Consider the following 21,820-nt stretch of genomic DNA (forward strand, 5'->3'; position numbering starts at 1 on the left):
ATAAATAAAAGATAAGAAAACAAATCCGTCGTCGACGCCGTGTCCGGTCGATCGATCTCCGTCTTTGTTCTTCAGATAAGCTCCAGAATTCTTCTCCAAAATCTCACGATCAATTCTCTGTTCTCTGATTTGTGTTAATGTGTGGCGGCCTTCCTTATTTCTCTGACAAATAATCTCTTATATATCGTGCACAAAAGCCCACTCAAAATCCCATAGAATAATTGCTCGAAATAATAAAACTTTCCAAATCACGATCGGGCGGGCGCTCAGTTAGCGGCGCGGGCGCGCCTTCAATTCGAATTCAATTTCAAATCTTCAGAGCAGCAGCGCGATAGCTCTTATTTGAGCGCTAACAACAAGCGCTAACATTGAGCCCATTAAGAAAGCTCAATAACTCTTCTCTCTTTTGTCTGTTCTTTTCTTCTTTCTTCTTTTCTTTTCCTTTTTTTATTTTCTTTTATTTTTTCCTCCTTTAATTCTTCTTTTCCACAAATTTTTCAAAATTTCCTACAATCACAAAAACAATAAAACACCCACATAAATCTGTTCGAAACAAACATTTAACAATTAAAATCATATATAAATTAAATATATAAAATACACTTATCACCATTGAATCAAGAGGAGCCTTTTTCATTCGACCTCCTAACTTTTAAATATTGTCCCACCTGAGTATTATGATTGATATGTGTGTGTGTGTTTTTTTTTTTTTAAAAAAGAAGTTAAAAAAGTTTTTTTTTAAAAAAAAAATCATTTGAAGCGGGATGAAATATTTAACTACCGTGATTTAATGCACATAAGAAGCAAAATTAATTTCTGAACGTATTTGTTGAAAAATGTCGACTTGCCATTGGAAAGGATACTTGGCGACATATATATTATTATTATTTTTAGAAGACATATATTATTTGTGTCCAGTATTCATGTGGAAAAAAGATAAAATTGAAGAAAAAATATAAGTTAGTAGACTTGTCTTCATTGATTAATAATATAATCAATTAATCAAACCTATAAATAAAATTTCTTGAATAAATAAGATTATTTTTTTTAAAAAAAATCAAATTTATGTTAATCATTTGCCAGTTTGTTCCTTGGAAGTTGAATGTATGCTCCCATGCCCATGGGCCCATTCTAGGTGGGAAAGGAGATGAGTAATAAAAAGTTAAACAAGAACTTAAAAACATTAAAATTTATCTGTAAATTTTGTAAAAATTAAAAATATATTAATTTGAAATAGAGTCATTTGCATTCACATCTCCTGCCCTTTATATATTTGATACTCAATTTCTTATCAAATATAAAAATTATAACACACAAGAAAGATGAATATAAAAAACATAAAATTTAGAGAAGGTGAATGTCATTTACTCATTTAAGAATATGTCATATTAGAAAGTATTTTGTTTATGCATAATATTGTCAAGTTACATGATATTTTACTAAAATGAATTGAAAATGGTATAAGTATAAAATGTTCTTTGTTTATGCATAATATTAAGTTACATAATATTTTACTAAAATGTATTGACAATGGTATAAATATAAAATGTTCAACAGACTCCACTTGGTTCATACATAAGATGACGTAGAATGTATGACAATGGTAAATTCATATGTTTGAATAAGATAAGGATGTATAACACTAATAATTTATAGAAATTGAACCAAATATTGGATAAACAAAGGGCTTACAATTATCAACATCTTATTCTTCACATCAAACATTACTTTAATAGATATTCGTTTAAACAATTTTCAATCCAAAAACTCAAAACAAATATGAGTTAATCGCATATATTACCAACGTAAAATCACGAGATTGTTAAAAACTCCCTATAATTGTTAAGTCTCTGCGTGTTTAAAATTTTGAGCATATACACCCCCGAAAACACGTACGGATAAAGAGGTGAATGCTCAAAATTTAAAAAATGTATGTGCTCAAGATTTGAAAATACGAAAAGTTAATAATTTATTCTTTTTTCGTAAGAGATTTCTAACAATTTCGAGATATGATTAGGGTAATGTATGCGAGCTAATCGATAATTTGCAAAAGGGAAAGTACAACTTTGAAATTAATGGAGAAATAAAGTACTAAATGGGGATAAAATCCACAACATAATAATATAATATTAATTCTTTTTTTTCTATGCCAAATTTACCCCCGTACGGACAGAAGAACGGTTGTTGGTATATCCGTAATTTTATCCAAAACCAAGTCTGCTTGCGTAACCTTTGGAACCCTCGACTTCTATATAAAGCTCCCCACGCCCTCATTTTGAACCGCTGTTCGATGAGGGAAGGAGAGAGAGAGAGTCCCTCTAGAGAGAGAAAATCCTCAGCAGTTTAGAGAGAGTGAGAGCCAAGGATCATGCAAAGTCGCAGGGGAGTTATTTTCTAGTCATAAATTTCTCGGGACTTACATTTTTTTGGGCATATTTTTGCGTCGAATTGCTTTGGTTTCTGGGGAAATGATGAGTCGATTAGGGTTTAAATCATCGGTTTACCATGGGGACGTGTTTCTGGGGGAACTGGACAATGTCCCGGTGAAGGGTATGAATTTCCAATTTCCTAAGAATGAGATAAGGATTCACCACATCTCTCACAGCGAGAGATGCCACCCACTCGCCGTTCTGCAGACAATCTCGGCGGCTTCCATACGGTGCAAGCTCGAGCCTGGAGCTAATTCCAGTTTGAGTTCCAATCCTGACGAGTCACCATTGATCAACCTCCACGCCTCTATGTTTTACGAGCTCAAGGTTTCTCAATTCACCCCAGTTTCTCATTTCTACTGATGTGCATTCCTGTTTTCTCAATTTGATGTGTGATTGTCTTATTTAGTGGCTGCCAGAGTGAATGGGTCGGATTTCTCATGTTTCCTGTGTTCTTAACTGGTAGTAATGGTGTTGAGATTTGTCGCTTATTAAATGGCTTGGTCCGCTGCTTTGATTTAAACAACCGAAGTTGGTTTCGTTCCACCAGTAATGTGTTCTGTGCATGTGTTGATCATGGTTTGCCTTATCTTTCGCGGAATGTTTTCCATTACGGGAGTGAGGGTGAGGGATGCCTATATTTTGCAAGTATAAATGCAACGGTATCTCCGAAAGCTGCAGCTTCCGTAAGGGGAAAGAGGGCTGCTTATATTTTGCAAGTGTAAATCTAACTGTATCTCCGAAAGTTGCGGCTGATGCAGCACATTTTTTTTTAATTTTTTCTCCAAATTTTGTTATTAAATAATCTTCAAAAAAGAATTCAAAGTTACATTTTTAAAAAAATTAATTTAAAAAAATCCGTGATCGTCATCGGTGTGATTTTACAGGTTCATATGCACAGTAGATTGGATTTGGTCTTGTTTATAATTACAAATTCAAAATCTCTTTTGGATTTTTAGAAGTCAAAACATTTCACTTGAAGGTGGTCTTGTTACTCGCTCTACTGGTAATGCCTGAAAAAAAGAAGTATGCATTCTTCCAAGATCACCAGTAATTTCCTTATAAAGTGGAAGGTGTAAGAGTGGCTGTTAATTTAAATGTATTTAAGCCATGTTATGTGAATCATATTGAGCGTATGAGTTTGAAAATGATCTCAGGTACATTTATTTCCATCTGGGTTGACAAAAATGTGAGTATCGCTCACTCATTCTATATTTTTACGGTGTTTGGAACAGCTTTTTTGTTTTTTTTTCATAGAAGGAATGCTTAAACTCGTGCAAGCCTTGATTTGGTTTTAAGAAAGAGTGGAATTTGGTTACCTTTATGTTGATAATTAATGCTTGGACGAGTTCATTATTGTAACTTTGACTAATTTGTGCAGACTGCTGTTGTGTTGCTTGGTAACGAGGAAGTTCATTTGGTGGCAATGCCTAGTAAGCAGAAGAAGTTCCCTTGTTTTTGGTGCTATTCATTGCCATGTGGTTTGTACAATTCATGTTTATGGATGTTGAATATGCGCTGTTTAGCAATTGTCTTTGATCTTGATGAAACTCTCATTGTGGCCAACACGATGAAGTCGTTTGAGGATAGAATAGAAGTTTTGATGGACTGGATTGCACGTGAGAATGACCCTATTCGGGAGTCTGGGATGACGGCCGAGATGAAGAGATATGTTGAGGATCGTGCATTGTTGAAGCAGTATGCAGAGACTGACAATGTTATGGATGGTGGGAAACTAATTAAATATCAGCTGGAGGAAGTGCCCCTGCTATCTGACGGACATGTACGGGTTGTTCGTCCTGTAGTAAGGTTGCCTGAAAGAAGTATTGTTCTTACTCGTATTAATCCCGAGGTTAGGAGGCACTGTTGGTGCTCTTTAACATGCTCTTCTATCCATATAATCCATCTTTCGTAGCTTTGATTTTTAATTTTTTACTATTATATTTTGTAGATTTTGGTATTTTTATTTTCTATGAATTTGGTTAAATGCTACATTAATGTTAAAACATTGGCTGGTTTGAGCAGTTTTCACCCTCGGTTGCCTTCTTATGATGGGTGTTCTTGTATACAGAATAGAGATACTAGTGTGCTAGTCAGGTTACGACCTGCTTGGATAGATTTGAAAAATTATTTGACAGCGAAAGGCCGGAAGAGATTTGAAGTCTATGTTTGCACCATGGCTGAAAGAGATTATGCATTGGAAATGTGGAGGCTGCTTGATCCAGAAGCACACTTAATTAGCTCAAAGCAACTGCTCGAGCGTGTTGTATGCGTGAAATCAGGTGGTAAGAGGGAAGCTCTTAAGTTTTATCTTCTGTAAACAGTTGAAGTTCCTATGAATAGGTTAATTAATTGTTAGACATGTATGGGTTGGGAAATATTGCCCTATCTGGTCTTTGAGAGTTGAAAGCTAATTTGTTTGTAGATACAAATTTGTGCTATTTTAACTATGGGATTGGGCAGTTTTGAAAATTTAGTACTATGTTCCAACCCCTTCAAATGTTTTTACTCCTTGTGAATGTTACAGTTGATCTTGATTGGTTAATCTTGATGACTTCAATCTCATATATGTATTCTTTCTATAACCCTTTTGATTAAAGGGGCTAGGAAATCTTTGCTTAATGTCTTCCAGGATGGCAAGTGTCATCCAAAGATGGCTATGGTAATTGATGATCGTTTAAAGGTTTGGGAAGAAAAGGATCAGCCTCGTGTTCATGTAGTGCCTCCATTTACTCCATACTATGCCCCGCAGGCTGAGGTATCATTATTACTAATTTATTTTGGTTGCCTAGCACTTGACCCACATTATATAATTGAAACTAATGTATCAGCAGACTGCAAATGCTGTTCCAGTCCTCTGTGTAGCGAGAAATGTTGCGTGTAATGTTAGAGGTGGTTTTTTCAAGTAAGTTCGATCTCATTATTTAATATAACACTTGGCACACACTCAAATAGTTATTTTGTTGCCTGGACTTTTGGTATTTTTCTAGATGTGCGTGGAGTTTTGAAATATGTCATTTCGAATCATCAGGGAGTTTGATGAACATCTATCACGAAGAATATCAGACATTTTCTACGAGGATGAGGTGGTAAATTTACCTTGTGCGCCTGATGTGAGCAACTACTTGATGTCAGAGGTATGCAAATATAACTGTCGCTCAATCTACCGCTGGAATTAATTATTTATGCACTTGAGTAATTTTGTAGGATGCTGGTCCTACAGCAAATGGAAATTCAAATGTTCCGATTGCTGAAGGAATAAATGGACCAGAAGTTGCGCAAAACTTGCAGTCTTTGGTAGTTTATTATACCTGATCAATATTTTTTGTTAATATTGTTCCTTTCTACACGACACGCCATAAGATATGTTTGGTACTAAGTTTGTCTTGTCCCCCCTCTCACATATTTCTGATTTTACTCACTTCTATTTAACTTTGACCAGGATGATAAAATTGCTACAAATGCTGTTTCTCATTCAATGGATAATAATGTTGAGTTGAAACTTGAAAGCTCCAAGCTCCCACCTATATCTATTGCAAATGCCATTGCTCCAGTTTCCGAGAGAGCAATACCAACTTCTGAAAGTAAGGTTTTGTCATATAGATCTTCTAATATAGAAAAACGGACTCATGGTGATGCACACCTTGCATGACTATTTATGAGAATTTAATTTGGTCTAAACTAATTATATTCCAGAACCTAGTTTACTTGGTGATCCACCTCGAAGAGACAACATGTATTCAGGTTCCACAGAACCACCTCTGTTGCCTAGATTGCCTCGGCAGGAATCCCTCCTACCACCCCAACGAGGTTTGACCGGAGAAAATGCTAACAGAGGGCCTGTCAGTGGCCAATTGCCAGGAACAATTATATGTGATCCACCGGATAGACAACAAGGCCATCAAAACTCACAGAGTCACAGCACATCTTCTTCTGTTCAAGCAGAATTATTGCATGTATCTCAATCAAAGAATGAAGAGGTTCTAAACATTCTTTATGCTCTGTTTTTTGGGATAACTTTTATGCACTCTAGAAGTTTGTACATTAGTGAAATTTCATCATTTGCAGGCTAAGATGAGGGGTGATATTCCAAAACAGAATCTTCCACCACCAAGGCAGCTTTCAGGTGTGTCAATTCAAACATTGTCTTATCTTATGGTTTGGTACAATGTGGATAATCGATTCATATCCTGTTACCCCTAGATTATAATAATAAGCATAAAATGAGATCTGTGTTTCTGCGCTTGAAATAGCAGCTTTTTTTGATCCAGTACCTGGTTCTGAACACAATTTCGTTATGTTCCCAAGACAGATCTTTTTTTACAGCAGTTCATGCCAAAAGATTAATTTATGTTGTGTGTTTCAATTTTACTGGTGCATAAGATGTAAAGAAGTGCATGATAATCTGATGGAAACACACACCTGAGCTTTATAAATTTTAACGGAAGCACCAGATAAAATGGAAATGAAAGTTTATAATATTGATTGCAATTGAAGTAAATAAGAACAAATTCCCAGATTTTCCTCTGTTTTGTGTGTAATACACTCCCCTAGCATTGCTAGTACAAAAGGTTAAAGAATAACTGAATAATCCTCTCACTCTCCTCTCAAACCTCTTTTAACTCTCTGTCTCACGTGCAACTCTCTCTTTTCTTCTAGACTTAAATAAACAATTTGTATATTGGGATTTTCATATTTAGTTTGGCCCACATTTCCTAACCCTGTATTATAATCTGTTCATCTTTTCTTTTAGATGAAAGAAGAACATTTAACCATTTTCTTTCAAATCAATTTGATGGAATACATTGAATATGTTGTGATTAAGATGGCCGGAATTATCTATTCATAAATTGCATCTACAAGTTTTCATACGTGCATGTTTTGCCAAACCGCAACATCATTTGCACGGAAACAACAATCAAATAGTAAGTCCCATAAATTTGCCATTTATGTTGATTGAATATTTGTTACTGAAATAGTTAGAAGCTTTAGTTTGAAATATTTCCTTGATTTTTCATCTAAAACTCTCATGTGCAATATGTAACTTGTAACTCTCCTTTTTCTTTTCTAACTGTGCTATTGTTTTATTTACTTGGTAGATTTTGGTGCATCTCAAAACCAGCCATCCTATATTAAAGGACCTAAAACAGATGATGATATTATAAATATGTTACCGACCTTTTCAATTAGCGTGCTTCAAGAGATTGGAAGGAAATGCAGGTCGAAGGTATGTCCTTTTCTTAACAAAGTTATGATTTCAATTTTCCTCTTACCTTCATTGAGCCTCACTGTGTACACCATGCTACTTAGGTTGAATTCAGGCCTGTTGTCAGTACCAGTGACGATTTACAGTTCTCAGTTGAGGTTAGTGCTGTGGTTTTCATTATTGTATCTATTGGTTTTCCTTATATATTGTCTTCTGGGATTCTCTGTTTACAATGCATTAATCTGTAATATATAACATGAGCGTTGAAATTTTTTTCTATACTTCTTTCTTCATGAGTTTGTGCTTTCTCACGTAGGATGTCTATGTGTGTCTCTTCCGGAAGTTAAATTGCGTAATTTAATTTGCATATCCCTGCAGTTTGGGGATTGTGAACTGTGACAAAGTCAGCCAGCTCATTTTGTTGCATATAGTCTCTGGATCACTTTACAACCATTGCCCTGTTCGAAGACTACATAATAAAGTGAACATAACTAAGTTATATCTTCATGTTTTTGCATTTGTGGTTGGTGATTGATTTTAATGGCATACAACTTACGGTATTTATAAAATGAGTTAAATTGTACCAAACCTTCAGCCCATTTATAAGACTTCTGAAATTGGCAGATTCACACGGGATTATGCATTTATAATATGTCTACGAGTAATGCAAACTTTAATATAAAATTAGTTAAATTGTACCAAACCTTCAGCTCATTAATCTTCTGATATTGAGAGATTAACATGTACATGTTTATAATGTGTAGGAGTAATACGAACTTTAGTAATTCGACTGAGTTCTATTATGGAGCACCTATGTGAATGACAACTTGAAGTAATTAGAGTCTGTTTGTTGATTCCAATAAACTCATCTGGTGCTTAAGCTGTTATTTTTCTGGTCTTTTTCGAAATGAATGGCTAATGTTTTACCTGTAGAATCATCTGAACTTGTAATTGATGTTAAAACCACCCTTCTACCTTTGGGATATGTGAGGAACTAGAACATCTGATTCTTTTATGATCTCCGTGGTGCTGCTTTGAGATCGGGAGGCTCAGTTGTCTCAATGTGTAGGTTTTCTTTACGGGTGAAAAAATTGGCGTTGGAATGGGCAGGACAAGGAAAGATGCCCAGCAACAGGCTGCAGAGAATGCTCTTCGTAGCTTGGCTGGTAAGATCCCTTCTAAGTGATCTACTCCATATCATGATCATAATTTAAAAATGACTCAATTGTCAATTCCATCCACAAGTTCAGAACCTATATATATTTTTTATTTTGATCTTTTCCATTGATCAATGGTTGCTTAAGTTCTGTATCTCTTCGTTATCCTCCATTGGAGAACACACCAGCATTTCCATTCGGCTTTTTACAGAAAATGCTAGAAGAGGATTAGAATTAAGCTGTACTTGACTTCTTGCTTTCCCGTTTCCAGGTTTATCTAATTAAAACTAGATCTACATGATCAAGTTTTGAGTTTAGCGCAATATGGGGTGAAATTCTAGAACTAATTATTGTCATAGTGATTTGTTATGGCCCATGTGTACGATTCTTTGGAACACATTAATGTGCTAGAATCAGCATGTCTAGTTACTAGTATGTAATCTGTTGATTTTCCAACCTGTTTTAGGGGTGGTGTCTTTTGGCCATTTTTGTCTTCATCTTTGGAAAAAATTTAATCCCCCGAAATGAAAACAATATGCTTTTTAACTAATAATTTTTATTGTTTGCCCATATACTGTATTATTCAGATACGTTTTGCTTCCCTAATACATTTCTCCTTCCCAGAATACTCTTCCCCCAAAAATCCCTAAAAAAACCAAGCAACCCCTTTTGTTTTCGATTTCCAGTCGTGCGGAAAATGATATTCCAAAATTGTCGGCTATTCATAAGTTGACTTTCAGTGCGCTCAATTCTACTGACATTCATAAATTTACTCTCGGTTTCATTCTACCGTTTTATCGAGCAGGCTGCTGATAAGCATGAAATCTTGATCTATTTCCCTTGGTTTGGTAAAGAGTTTTAAGGAACAGATGAACAATAGTAATTATACATGGGCTACTATAATCAGTTACTTTTATGGATGTTTTCTATGTAAATTTTATGCTTGTTAAAATAACATAAATTCAGGGAGTTGATTACGATTCCAGTGTATAACTTTTAAACTGTCATATATTTAGTATGAAGAAGATTTGTCAATTTGAGATGGATCTGTTAATTTTTTTAGCAGGATCTGTTATTTTTTTTTGTGTTTACTTGCGTTGGTCTTTCTCAGCTCTTTGTCATGCCACATGATATTGTTTTTGGTCCCTGATGTGCTCTCGATTGTAGATATAAATTTTCTCAAACAGTCGCATTTACCTATCATGTTGTCCACTCATTCTGGGGTAACACTGATTTTGTACACATTTTATATGCAGATCATTATGTAGCTTATATTGCACCTCATCCTAGATCTCTAGATAATGATTGCGAGAGAAATGTTCTGGAAAGGGAAAACGGGTTTATCTGGGAAGCTGTGAAGCCTGTGTCAGAAGAACAACCCTTGAAGAATGGTTTCCCCAAGTAAAGTTTTTCAGAGGTGGAAAATTTCGACTATGCTTCGCACCATTGATTGAATGATTACTTGAATACGTTTGGGATTCTTTGATAAGGTTGTGTGGGCATCAAGATGGGGCCAGTGAGTATCTCTATGTGAATAATACCTTTCTTGTAATCAACTTTCACCAGATTAGAGAGTTGAACAGAGCAAGGTGGAATCTGCTTCATTTTTGGAGGTGAGAAATTTGATAGCTCTCTACTAGTTTCAAACTACAATTCCAGACTATACGTGGGGTTTTAACTTCCAAGAATTATAGCTGTCATATATCTTGCCTCAGCTACATCCTTCTCCAACCTGTGATCTTTTTGTACACCAAATTTAATCAATGTGCTCTATTCATGGTCGAGGACTACAATAATCTCCCCCCTTTTTTCCTCATTCATGTGAACTCTTCTTTCTGCAATGCAGCGATACCTATTCATCTGTAATCCTCAGTTGTTTGCAAAAATGGCCTTTGGCAGTTTACTGTATTGGCGGGCCTTATTTTTCTGGGCATAATAAGTTGTCTTTCAATTTGTGCATGTCGCCATTTGATTTCAAAGACAATATATTTAAAATAGATCTAGTTTCATTTGACCCTACTTTCATTTGATCCCTAACATTATGGATTTACAATCAACATCGTTGTTCCTTGTGAGACTTGTTCCATCACATCCAGTAATGGGACAACATCACTTTCAATACGAATGATTAATCTGGCTGAGCATGAATGTTCTTATTCGGACATTTTTGCTGATCATTAGGAACACTAATCTAAGTGTTATCCACCATGGGCTTTTACAAATGTTGTCTTCTCAGATGTGATGAATAGTAGTTTCTTTTGGCTAAAATATGACAGGTTGCTGATCTGGTAAATCAAGTGCAAAAGCATACCCACTCTGCCAGGTAAAATGTTATTCCTACTCTTTTCTTGTTTGTCTTTAATTTGAACATAGCAAGTGCGTCTTGTAAGAAAGTATATGCTTCTGTTTATATGTGGAACACAGCAAGTCGTGAGTTGTAGATGCCGAAAGACGAAAGTTATTTTATGTTTTGTACTTTGATGAGTGATCACTGGGCAGAAGTCATATTCATTATAAGAGATTTTATGTGGGCAACAAGCTAAGATTTTTTGATTTTTGTATTTTGTTGTATTTTAGGCTCTCACACCCCATCAAAACATGCGCTCAAAGGACGATATTTTTGTGGCTTGAACCGACCACACAACATCCCGAGAATGGGGTTAACTAATGAATATAACAACATTCTCGATACACCGAGCAAGCATTTTGTGCAATCAGACATCGGTACTTTGTTCTCTCGAGTCTTGACAAGATTGTTCTAACTTCTGTATATATATGTAGTCATCATAGCCTTTACCTGGATGCGTTCTTTTGTTTTGTTTTTTTTTTTTTTTTTTTCCCGTATTATTAGCATAATCAAGAATTTGATTAACAATATGATTTTATAGCTTTTGAAAAACAAAATGTACATTTCTAAAAGCTATTCTTGTCAACCTATTGCTGGTACCAAACCAATTGCCAAGGAGTGATTCTATGTTGCACTAGCAGAAAAAACTCTGCTGCATTTTTCTACGAGATGATAAGGCGAACTTCTCGTTTGAAAACAAACTTGGGGTGACTATAAGTAATATATATATTTTTAATTTTTTTAAAGCTTGATCGGATCATATCATATAAATACGATGAGACTGTGTTCCCGATGTTCTACCCAATTGCAAGTACCTTCACGTTACTGTCAGTAACCAATGTGTTTTGTCCGCAAGAAAATGAAATGGGGCTGTTATTGTCCTGTTCGTTGTCTGTATCTTTTAAATTGACTGATTGGTATGGATCGAATATTACGTCAAAAGACGAGCCCAATTGACGTGCATAAGTGACTTTTTTTACTGATGATTTTCACACCTACCCTATCATTGATCTTGTATCTGAGTCGAGTCGAACTTTTGAAAGTTTGGGCTTGGTTCGTTTATAATCGAGCTAGATTCGAATTTTATTTAATGATTATATTCATGATTCACGAGCTTATGATTCGAATTTTTTGTTGAACCTAAACAAATTTAATAATTATAAATATAAATTATAAATTTAAATATTCATTAAATTTTTTAGAAATTGCATTTGATATTAGAGAAAAATATAATATTTTTATTAAAATTTGTAATTTTATTATAATAATAAATTTTTATATATTTTTTATATGTAAAAGTGAATCTATAATCAAATATAAAAAACAATTATCTTTTCATCTAAGAGCTGACTCACGAGCTTACTATTGAACATGTTTATGAGTTTACGATCCGAATATCGTAAAATTCGATCTTGGTTCATTTATCTTAATGAGACTCATTAAGCGAATTTTTGTCGAATCGAGTTTCGAATAGCTCACGAACGGCTTGGTTCATTTACATCTTTAAATATCATCTAATGAAAAAATGACGTGATCTCTTTATAGTCAATGGATCAATTCTGGGGTTATCACTCCAATGGTGGGTTAGCTTACCGCATAGATAGGGTTGATCTAACCCACCTTGTCTTGGCTCAGCATTTGGTTCCAATTTTCAAAACTCAAATTAGTCAAACCTCCTTTTGAAATAATTAAAATCGTGATAACTAACCTTCCTCAAATTATTATTTTAAACCAAAACAGCATAACTATCTGATCGATCAAAACCAATAATATGCATATGAATAAATTTTTTCCGTGAAATTTCACTTAAATTCAGTAGGGCTACTCAGAAGACTATGGAGTTCTTCGTTCAACCTCATCATGGCCCATGCAAACATTCGTATTCGGAAAAGTGTTGTAAGAAAATTGAAGCAAGAAATGACCGAGAAATGTGCCAACAAAGTTTTTGAATTAGGGATTTTTCTAATGATGTATATGGAGTGTATCTCTTCTCAGGATTAGGATTTTTATTTAATTGATGTTAAAACACCAAAAATATGACGAAGAACAGAGCGTACAAAATTTTCAATAAAATTTTTTTGATAAAAAATATAAACTCTACATTCAAAAATATGCAAGAATACATTCTCGATTGCAAAAACAACACAATTTTAAAACAATTGAATGATTGACTAACAATGAAAATAAAACAGAATCTAAATTTTGGTGAAATTTTGGATTTTATAACCAATATGGAAGGTGAAACAGTAAGAAATATGAATTGAAAGAATTATTAATCAAAGCGTACGAAATTTTTGACTTGTGGGGAGAAAACATTGTAAAGAAGTGTGTAAAAATTTGAGCCTAAAATTTGGGTATAAAAATTATTAAAAGAAAAAAATTATTGTTTTTTGGATCCGACATCTAATCATGTAATTATAATAGGTAAAAATTTTAAAATTTAGGTAAAAAAATTATATACATACATATGTATATACATATATATGTGCATTATTTTTTGGTCCCGGTGTGGGCAAAAGTCCACATTGGGTCTAGGATGGCCTCGCTACTGTCTCTTCTATGATGTGAAATTTTAGTATTTGAATAATTAATCTGTGATGATAATATTATTAAAACATGAGAGATCCATGTGATGTAATGATATCGAAACATGAAGACAACATTAATCAAAATGCAAGAGATCCATGTGATTTAATGATATCGAAAGACGAAGAGAATTATTTCAGGTAGAGCATAAACCAAAAAGTGAATCAATCAAAACAGGGGAAGGATTTGAACATTGATTGAGTTTATTCTCTCTGGATGTGTTCCGCAATGCATCTATGAGGGGGTGAAATCGTTTGTTTTGAGGCGCATCCGATAGCAGAGATGTCATGAAAACCACCAAACTCAGGGCAATTACGGATAGATGTTGATGCGAGCTTTTGATACATCCAAAGAAAAATTCAGTGTGAGAATAATGGTGAGGGACACTAGTCGTGGCTTAGTTTGTGGAGCGTCCGTCAATGTTATCCGTAACCCAGGCTCAGTCAAAAGTGCAAAGTTGCAAGCCATTTATGTTTGTAATGAGTTTTTATTTAAGGCAGATATATATTCGCTAATATGAGCATTTTCTCGAACTCTTCACAAGCAGTCCAAGCAGTGAATATTGGCCCCGAGAGTGTACTTGCCTTGGAGATTAGATCGCTACTTAATTCTTCTGAATTTTTCTCCACTGCATTTGTGCGAAGAACAACTAATCGAGTTGAACTCCAATTGTCTAATGAAGCTTTCAAATCTTCTTGTTCTTTAAATGGTTGCATACCATCTTGGTTACTCAGTAGTGTCGTCACTTGAATGTTCTTTCCTTGATTAATCGAAGTTTTATGTTAAAAAAAATAGTGAATCAATTGATCCCTAGGTAATAAGTTTTTTGGTACATTAAATTATCAATTTTTAAGGTTTGGTCTATTTATAATTTTTCAAAGTTTAATTTTTTAATCTATTTTGGTCTAATCACTAACATAACAACTTGACAAGTCAACAATTTTCAAAGTCACATTTAGCTTAAAATAGATGGAAAAAACTAAAAGTTAATGCACCAAAAATAAATTTTGAGAACTTGGTAGACGAAACTCCAAAATTAAACAAGTTAATGAAAAAAAAATAAAAACTATTTTCCCTTTTTTTTGTTGTCAAGAAAATTTATCCAAATCACAAATTCAACAATCTACGCATGTGAATTAATATGATAACACGTTGCCATCGCTAACGGCACGACATGATGTCAATTGTCAACAAATGCACTTTAACAAGGTCAAAGTCTTCCATTTTGGAGACCATTGACTTCATTTTTCCAAGGTCTAGCTAGATCTAATTTTTCAGAAGCTAAATGATAACAACATTGCCTCTATGGACGATATGGTGCAGTGAGGAGGGTACGTAGTGCTATGAAGGTAAGAAGTCCCGTTTGGTTTGGTTTCAAATGTATACTCTAATTGTGTATAGATTGTGATTGCGTCCATATATCAAGAGACTGAAACATCGTCCTCTTCCAAAATTAGTTTGGCAACACTAAGAAACGTGAAGACATGACAACAAAATTAACGGTAACTAGCAAAAATGATTTAAAGGATGTTTGACTAAATTTAATTATTAAAAATAATTTATAAGCTCTGATAGTTTATTAGTTGTTTTAGGAGCTTATAAGCTCTCACATCTTATTTAATTATAAAAAGTTAAAATAAAAAAATATAATATTATGAAAGTAATGTCAACAGTAATATATATATTTATATGAACATAGTTTTAAATTTATCATAAATGTTAAACACATATTTAAAACATAAAATTATTTTTAATTTAATTTAGAAAAAAATTGATAAATTTTGTACAAAAAATAGGTAGAGAGCATGGTGAGAATTTAATAAAATATATAATGATAATATGGAGAAGTAAAATATAGGACTGACCTTAATTTTTTTAAAAAAACTTATTTTGACAGCTTAATTATAAGCGGTTTGAAAAAAAAATTGTCAAACCAATTTATAAACTCTGAAACGTACAACTTATAAGCTGTTTTTAAGAGTTTATAAGCTCTACCAAATACTCTTAATCATATCTTTAGTTTTAATTCATGTATTTAATACACACTAAGAAAGGGTACGTACATTGTACAAGAGAAATTTAGAATTAGAAATATGTTTATTAGTATCTAATACATATTAAAGATATTTGATAGAAAATATTCATAGATAATTTTTTCAAGCCAAAAGAAGGAATATAAAATTATGAATCAAAAAAAAAATATAAATAAGCATAAATATACAAGGACATTAAACGTAACTAAAGAAGCATGTAGCTAACTTTAATTAATTCGTATATATAAAGGCATACATGTGTGAAATAACCGCAATTATTTGCTAACTTCAATTAATTAATTAATAAGCATAAATATATAAGAGCATTAAACATAAATATAGCAGGGCTAAGGGCATATAGTTAAATTTAATTAATTAATGTAAGGGAATATATGTGTGAACTGATTGTAGTTAATCTGATAACTTTAATTAACCAATATTTATGTTTGTTTATTTATTTATTAAAATTCACAAATTAACCACGGATAGAAAATTGAAGCTTACAAAATTTGAGAATTATGCATTATATCATTAGAATAGGCACCAAGACGAAAAATTAAAGTATCGACTCTTTGCATCATTGTATGGCTCACATGAAAGAAGTGTATTAAAAATTGCTTTGCTATTATGATGGTATACCAAATTATTTGATTTGATGTACTAAAACACACTATATAATTGTGGCCTAACCAAAAAAGAAACGATAATTAGTGAGAAATTCATCAACCCATGAGATGATTAATTAATATTGTGCATGAACTAACAAAAAAGAAAATGAAAGTTACATAATTAAATTCACAATTCAAAGTGGTACATTTATATACATGTTAGATTTAAAAGAACATCCAGAGTAAGTATGTAAATGAACTGAATATGGAAAAAAATTATAAGGATTGGATAAGAAGTATTTGAGTTCAAGCTTTCAAAGTCGAATACTTTAAAATTTTTAGCTCCAAGCAAAATATTTTAAATATAAATAAAATATTATTTGATTTTTTTGAAAGAATTTAAAATCGAAAAAAAGTTATATAACTATCAATCCACAAATAACAAGAGAATAAAAATGAAAATTATACAAGATGTTAGAACAAGAAATTGTAATTTGCCGCTCAAAAGGTGTCCAAGTTGATGGAATAGGTGAACTCTTGGTCAGAGGTCAGAAGTTCAATTCCCCTACCAACACAGGACTTGCCTAGTGTGGTTTACATGTAGTTTGCAGGCTTTTGTATTAGTCCGAAATTTACCCAATGCGCACCGAAAGATAGCGACCACGAATTTCCATGTCATAAAAAACAAGAAATTGTAATTTGCCCTAATGAGGTCTAAGAGAGTGTTTGCACTCACTAAAAAAAGTGATTATTAGTTTTTGGCTTAAAAAAATCATTTTTGTGTGTTTCTTAAACCTAGATTATGTGTTAGCTTATGTTTAATTTAATTGAAATCCAAAAGCTAGTCATGTGTTGATTATGATTCTCCAAAAGTGATTCTAATAAAAAGTTCATTGTTAAAATCACTTTAATCATTTATTTATCAAACACTACCCAACTTTGATTTTTAGATTTTCACATTTGTTTTCAAACACTATCAACTTTTGATTTTTCTTTAACTTTTTTATAATCTATAAATTAATCAACTCTAAAAAACACAATCTATTGCAAACAATCCCAAAATCATGCAAATAGCCAAGTGCCGAAGTTTACTGGAGTCATTATCCAACTTTTGAGGAAGAATCTTTAGCTGTGTCTGTGTATATAAACTGTGTATAATTAGTAGCTGATTTCTAAGCAGCCATAGCCATTTTCATCACTCCAATGCCGTTTCTCAACTCTTTCACCATCATCTTTATCTTCACTGCATTACTATCTTCAACCTCTGCAATACAGGGAAGTAATAATGCAACTGATAGACTCGCATTACTCGCCATTAAAGCACAAATAACCCGAGACCCACACGAAATCTTCACGTCCTGGAATGATTCAGTGCATTTCTGCAAATGGGTTGGTGTCGTTTGTGGGAGTTTGCACCAAAGAATCGTCACCTTGAATTTATCTTCACTTGACTTGGTTGGCACTCTGTCACCTTACGTGAGTAATCTCACATTCCTCACAGGCATTAATCTTGAACTCAACAATTTCCATGGCGAAATCCCGCCTGAGATTGGTGGCTTGTCTCGCCTCAGGCATTTGAATTTAACTAACAATTCGTTTTCCGGGGAGATACCGGCTAATCTTTCGGGTTGCTCTAGCCTGGAGCTTCTCAGGTTAGGCTGGAATAAGTTGACTGGAAATGTACCAGCTCAGCTTGGAACACTGAGGAATCTTCAAAGGTTTCAGCTTCATTTCAATGACTTTACTGGAGAAATCCCTCCAAGTTTTGGTAATCTTTCTTCGATCAGGTCTCTTTCGTTTGCAGCTAATAGTTTTCGAGGTTCCATTCCTGCTGTTCTTGGCAAGTTAAAGACTCTGAATTTTCTTGGATTGGGTGTGAATCTGTTCGATGGCATGATTCCTAGAGAAATTTTCAACCTTTCGTCGCTTGTAACGATATCTGTACCTTATAATCAGCTTGAAGGGGTTCTGCCATTAGACTTGGGTTTTAATCTTCCTAACTTGCAAGTATTGAATCTTGGTCATAATTCGCTAACGGGGCCGCTGCCTTATTCGTTATCAAATGCTTCAAGTCTTGTTGAATTCGACGTTACTGGGAGTAGTTTCACTGGGAGAATTTACATTGATTTTGGAGGTTTGCCTAATCTGTGGTGGCTGATTCTTGCTTCTAATCCTCTAGGGACAGAGGAACCTAGTGATTTACAGTTCTTGGATTCTCTAGCTAAATGTAAACAATTAAAAATGCTTGATTTGAGTGACTGCCGGTTTGGAGGTACATTACCTTATTCTGTAGCTAACTTGTCGACGAATCTTGTGTCGTTGAGATTGGGAGGTAATGAACTATCGGGTGGAATAAGTGTTGGATTCGAGAACTTGGTTAACTTGACTGAGATACAGTTGCAGAAGAATAGATTCACAGGTGTAATTCCTACTGCTTTAGGTAATCTTTCTAAGCTTCAGTTGATGGATTTGTCGGAAAACGAGCTTCTAGGATACATCCCTCCTTCATTGTCTAAGCTAAGTCAATTATACTCGCTCCACCTCGAAAACAATCACTTAAATGGAAGCATTCCTTTAAGTTTTGGAAATTTCCAATACTTACAACAGCTGGACCTTTCTCAAAATCAACTTACTGGCGCCATACCCGATAATGTAATGAGTCTTTCCTCTCTAACACTGTCATTGAATCTAGCTCAGAACCGATTATCCGGCCCGTTGCCATCTCAAGTGGGAGGGCTGAAAAATCTTGAATATTTGGATGTTTCTGGAAATGAGTTGTCTGGTGAAATTCCTTGTAGCATTGGTGGTTGTGTGACTTTGGAACGCCTTAACATGGCCGGAAATTCGTTCCAGGGTCCTATACCGTCTTCGTTCAGTTCTCTGAGAGGTCTAGAATATTTGAATCTTTCATGCAACAACTTATCTGGTCAGATTCCTGAATGTATTCAAAGGCTTTCTTTGAAGAATTTGAATCTGTCTTTCAACCAATTGGAAGGTAAGATACCAACAGAAGGAATATTTAGAAATGCATCTTCATTCTCTGTTATTGGCAATAATAAGCTTTGTGGGGGTATACCAGATTTCCACTTAGCCACATGCCCAGAGAATAAGTTTGACAAAAAAAAGCCTCGTGCACGTCTCGAGCTCATGATCCCTTTACTTTCCGGGCTTCTGGCACTGGTTTTGATCTTTTCTCTTCTCGTTATACGTCGTTTAAGGAAAAAACATGTAGAGAGTTTTGAAGAAATTTCGTCAGAATTCAGAATGTTCTCTAAAGTTTCTTATGAGTCTCTGTATAAAGCCACGGCTGGATTTTCGCCAGCGAATTTGGTTGGTTCTGGCAGCTTTGGAACGGTGTACAAAGGAATACTCGGACCGGATGAAACGCCTGTTGCGGTGAAAGTTTTTCATCTCAATAACCGGGGGAATTTGAAGAGCTTCATGTCTGAATGTAGAACCTTAAGAAACACGAGGCATCGAAATCTTGTCAAGATCTATACTTCCTGCTCCAGTTTGGATTTTTCAGGACATGATTTTAAAGCATTGGTTTACGAGTTCATGTGTAATGGGACTTTGGAGAGCTGGCTCCATAGTAATCCAACAGAGCGAAACAGAGACGAGAACATCAAGATTTTAAGCCTGCGAGAGAGACTAAACATCGCCATAGATGTTTCGTCTGCTCTCGATTATCTTCATCATCATTGCCATGGGAAGATTGTTCATTGTGATCTGAAGCCGAGCAACATCCTTCTAAACGAAAAAATGGTAGCTCATGTGGGAGATTTTGGCTTAGCGAAGTTCATTCCAGACGCCTCGAGCAAATCTCATCCAACTAGCAGCTCAGCTGGAGTTAGAGGAACTATTGGTTATACTGCACCAGGTAACGCAAAATATCCCCATTAGTCCTTACCAATCTTCCTTGAAATTCGACTATTGTTATATTTTTATCTTACAGAATACGGCATGGGAAGCAAGCATACACCAGAAGGAGATGTATATAGTTTTGGTATTCTTTTGCTAGAGTTGTTTACTGGTAAAAGGCCTACAGACAGTGCCTTTAACAATGGAGTGAACCTCCATAGTTTCGCTAAAACGGCGTTTCCTGATAGAGTGGAAGACATTTTAGACCCTGCGATAGGACGGACGAGTGCTGGAAAAGATGACGAGGAGAGAAACACCACAGACTATGATACTACTGCAGCAAAAGCAAAGGTAGATCAAGAGCTAGAGTGTATGGTCTCCATTATCAGGATTGGGGTGGCTTGCTCGCTGGAATCGCCTTCACAACGGATGGATATTGCCGATGCTGTGAAGGAGCTGCAATTGATCCGAGACATTCTTCTTGCATCCAGCATTAATGGGTTCTCTTCCAGCGGGTAAAACTTCACTACTTCTGCTTGTTTTGGTGAAATTCGACGTCGTTTTTGGATTCGAAAAATGGGATTGAGCCTTTCTTCCCTGACTTTTTTTGTCCCCTGATTGGTGGTATTAGGAGCCTGAGATTTGGAGGTTCTTCAAGCCGTTCAGCAACAAGCAACTGGCAAAACGTCTTATGACGGATCATCGCCTAATTAACCGTTCGGGTATGAACTTCATGCATCACTCAAGAATGGCTGGCATGCAGATCAAATCAATCTGTTTTAGCCTTCATAATTTGGAAACATTTGTTCAATGTTCTTGATGATTTATCTTACTGATGCTGCTAATTAAGCATTATATTCCTAAGGTATTTTACTATCAAACTTTATGTTAAAACACAATATTTCAAGAATCTATGATTCATGATGGAGCTTCCAGCAGTTGTAGTTCTGATATCATGTGCAAAGTACATGCCATTGATGAGATTTAAGAAACTCTATTTTCACAATAATTGATTGAATGATTTTTATTGTAATATCGTTGTCTGCTGATTTAATGAAAGATGGGAGACGGATAATTAATGGGATTTAATAATCTTGGTCCACTTTGTCTTTAACAGTGATTCATAGAGATATCGAGAGGCACTACTGATTAAAACTCGTTTTCTTTGATTTATATGAACTAGAATTAATTTAAATTTAATTTAAATTATATCTTTTTCTGAAACATTTATCAAAGAGAACAAACTATGTAACAGTTCTCCATTGGCCCGTCATCTAATCCGATTCAATATACATTGCAAAATAAAAAGACCAATGATGGTGTCACGAGAACACTTCAATTTTAAAAGAACAAAAATATCGAAAAAATTACAAATTAGTTGATACGACCATAAATTGGCCGATATCATGACAAAAAATAAAAAAACATACTAGTTACTGGTCCAACCCGTCGCCACACCAACATTGTTTAGTGATGCATCATCATTTTCGGTGCTAATAAGCTCGAATCTTGTTGAGATTCTAGTGATTTTGTTTTGACGTATTTGTATTGATCTGATATTTTTATTCCTTATTTTGAGCTTATTTGGTTAAC

At 34.5% G+C, this 21,820-nt stretch overlaps 2 protein-coding genes across 6 annotated transcripts; both read left to right on the plus strand.

Moving 5' to 3' along the window:
• The first annotated feature begins 2,302 nt into the window (after positions 1-2,302).
• LOC140887287 (RNA polymerase II C-terminal domain phosphatase-like 2) lies at positions 2,303-11,793 on the plus strand. Of its 5 annotated transcripts, none has more exons than XM_073294450.1 (17): positions 2,303-2,756; positions 3,811-4,281; positions 4,501-4,714; positions 5,030-5,187; positions 5,264-5,334; positions 5,461-5,566; positions 5,637-5,726; positions 5,872-6,013; positions 6,126-6,409; positions 6,498-6,555; positions 7,529-7,656; positions 7,740-7,793; positions 8,705-8,801; positions 10,049-10,209; positions 10,359-10,405; positions 11,069-11,115; positions 11,370-11,793. In XM_073294450.1, exons 1-14 carry the CDS (start codon positions 2,469-2,471, stop codon positions 10,195-10,197), a joined length of 2,310 nt encoding a protein of 769 aa, XP_073150551.1. In that variant the 5' UTR covers positions 2,303-2,468; the 3' UTR covers positions 10,198-10,209; positions 10,359-10,405; positions 11,069-11,115; positions 11,370-11,793. The 5 variants fall into 5 exon arrangements, with proteins under 5 accessions (XP_073150551.1, XP_073150549.1, XP_073150548.1 ...); XM_073294448.1 differs by having other exon boundaries at positions 10,283-10,405; positions 11,370-11,792; XM_073294447.1 differs by having other exon boundaries at positions 10,049-10,405; positions 11,370-11,790.
• A 5,764-nt stretch (positions 11,794-17,557) lies between these two features.
• On the plus strand, positions 17,558-21,210 carry LOC140891295 (LRR receptor-like serine/threonine-protein kinase EFR). Its single transcript, XM_073299719.1, has 3 exons — positions 17,558-20,246; positions 20,322-20,742; positions 20,859-21,210. The coding sequence occupies exons 1-3, from the start codon at positions 17,570-17,572 to the stop codon at positions 20,920-20,922; spliced, it is 3,162 nt and encodes a 1,053-aa protein (XP_073155820.1). The 5' UTR covers positions 17,558-17,569; the 3' UTR covers positions 20,923-21,210.
• Positions 21,211-21,820: the final 610 nt, after the last annotated feature.

This window comes from Henckelia pumila, chromosome 3, assembly GCF_033568475.1.
Source record: "Henckelia pumila isolate YLH828 chromosome 3, ASM3356847v2, whole genome shotgun sequence".
Taxonomy (NCBI): Eukaryota; Viridiplantae; Streptophyta; class Magnoliopsida; order Lamiales; family Gesneriaceae; genus Henckelia; species Henckelia pumila.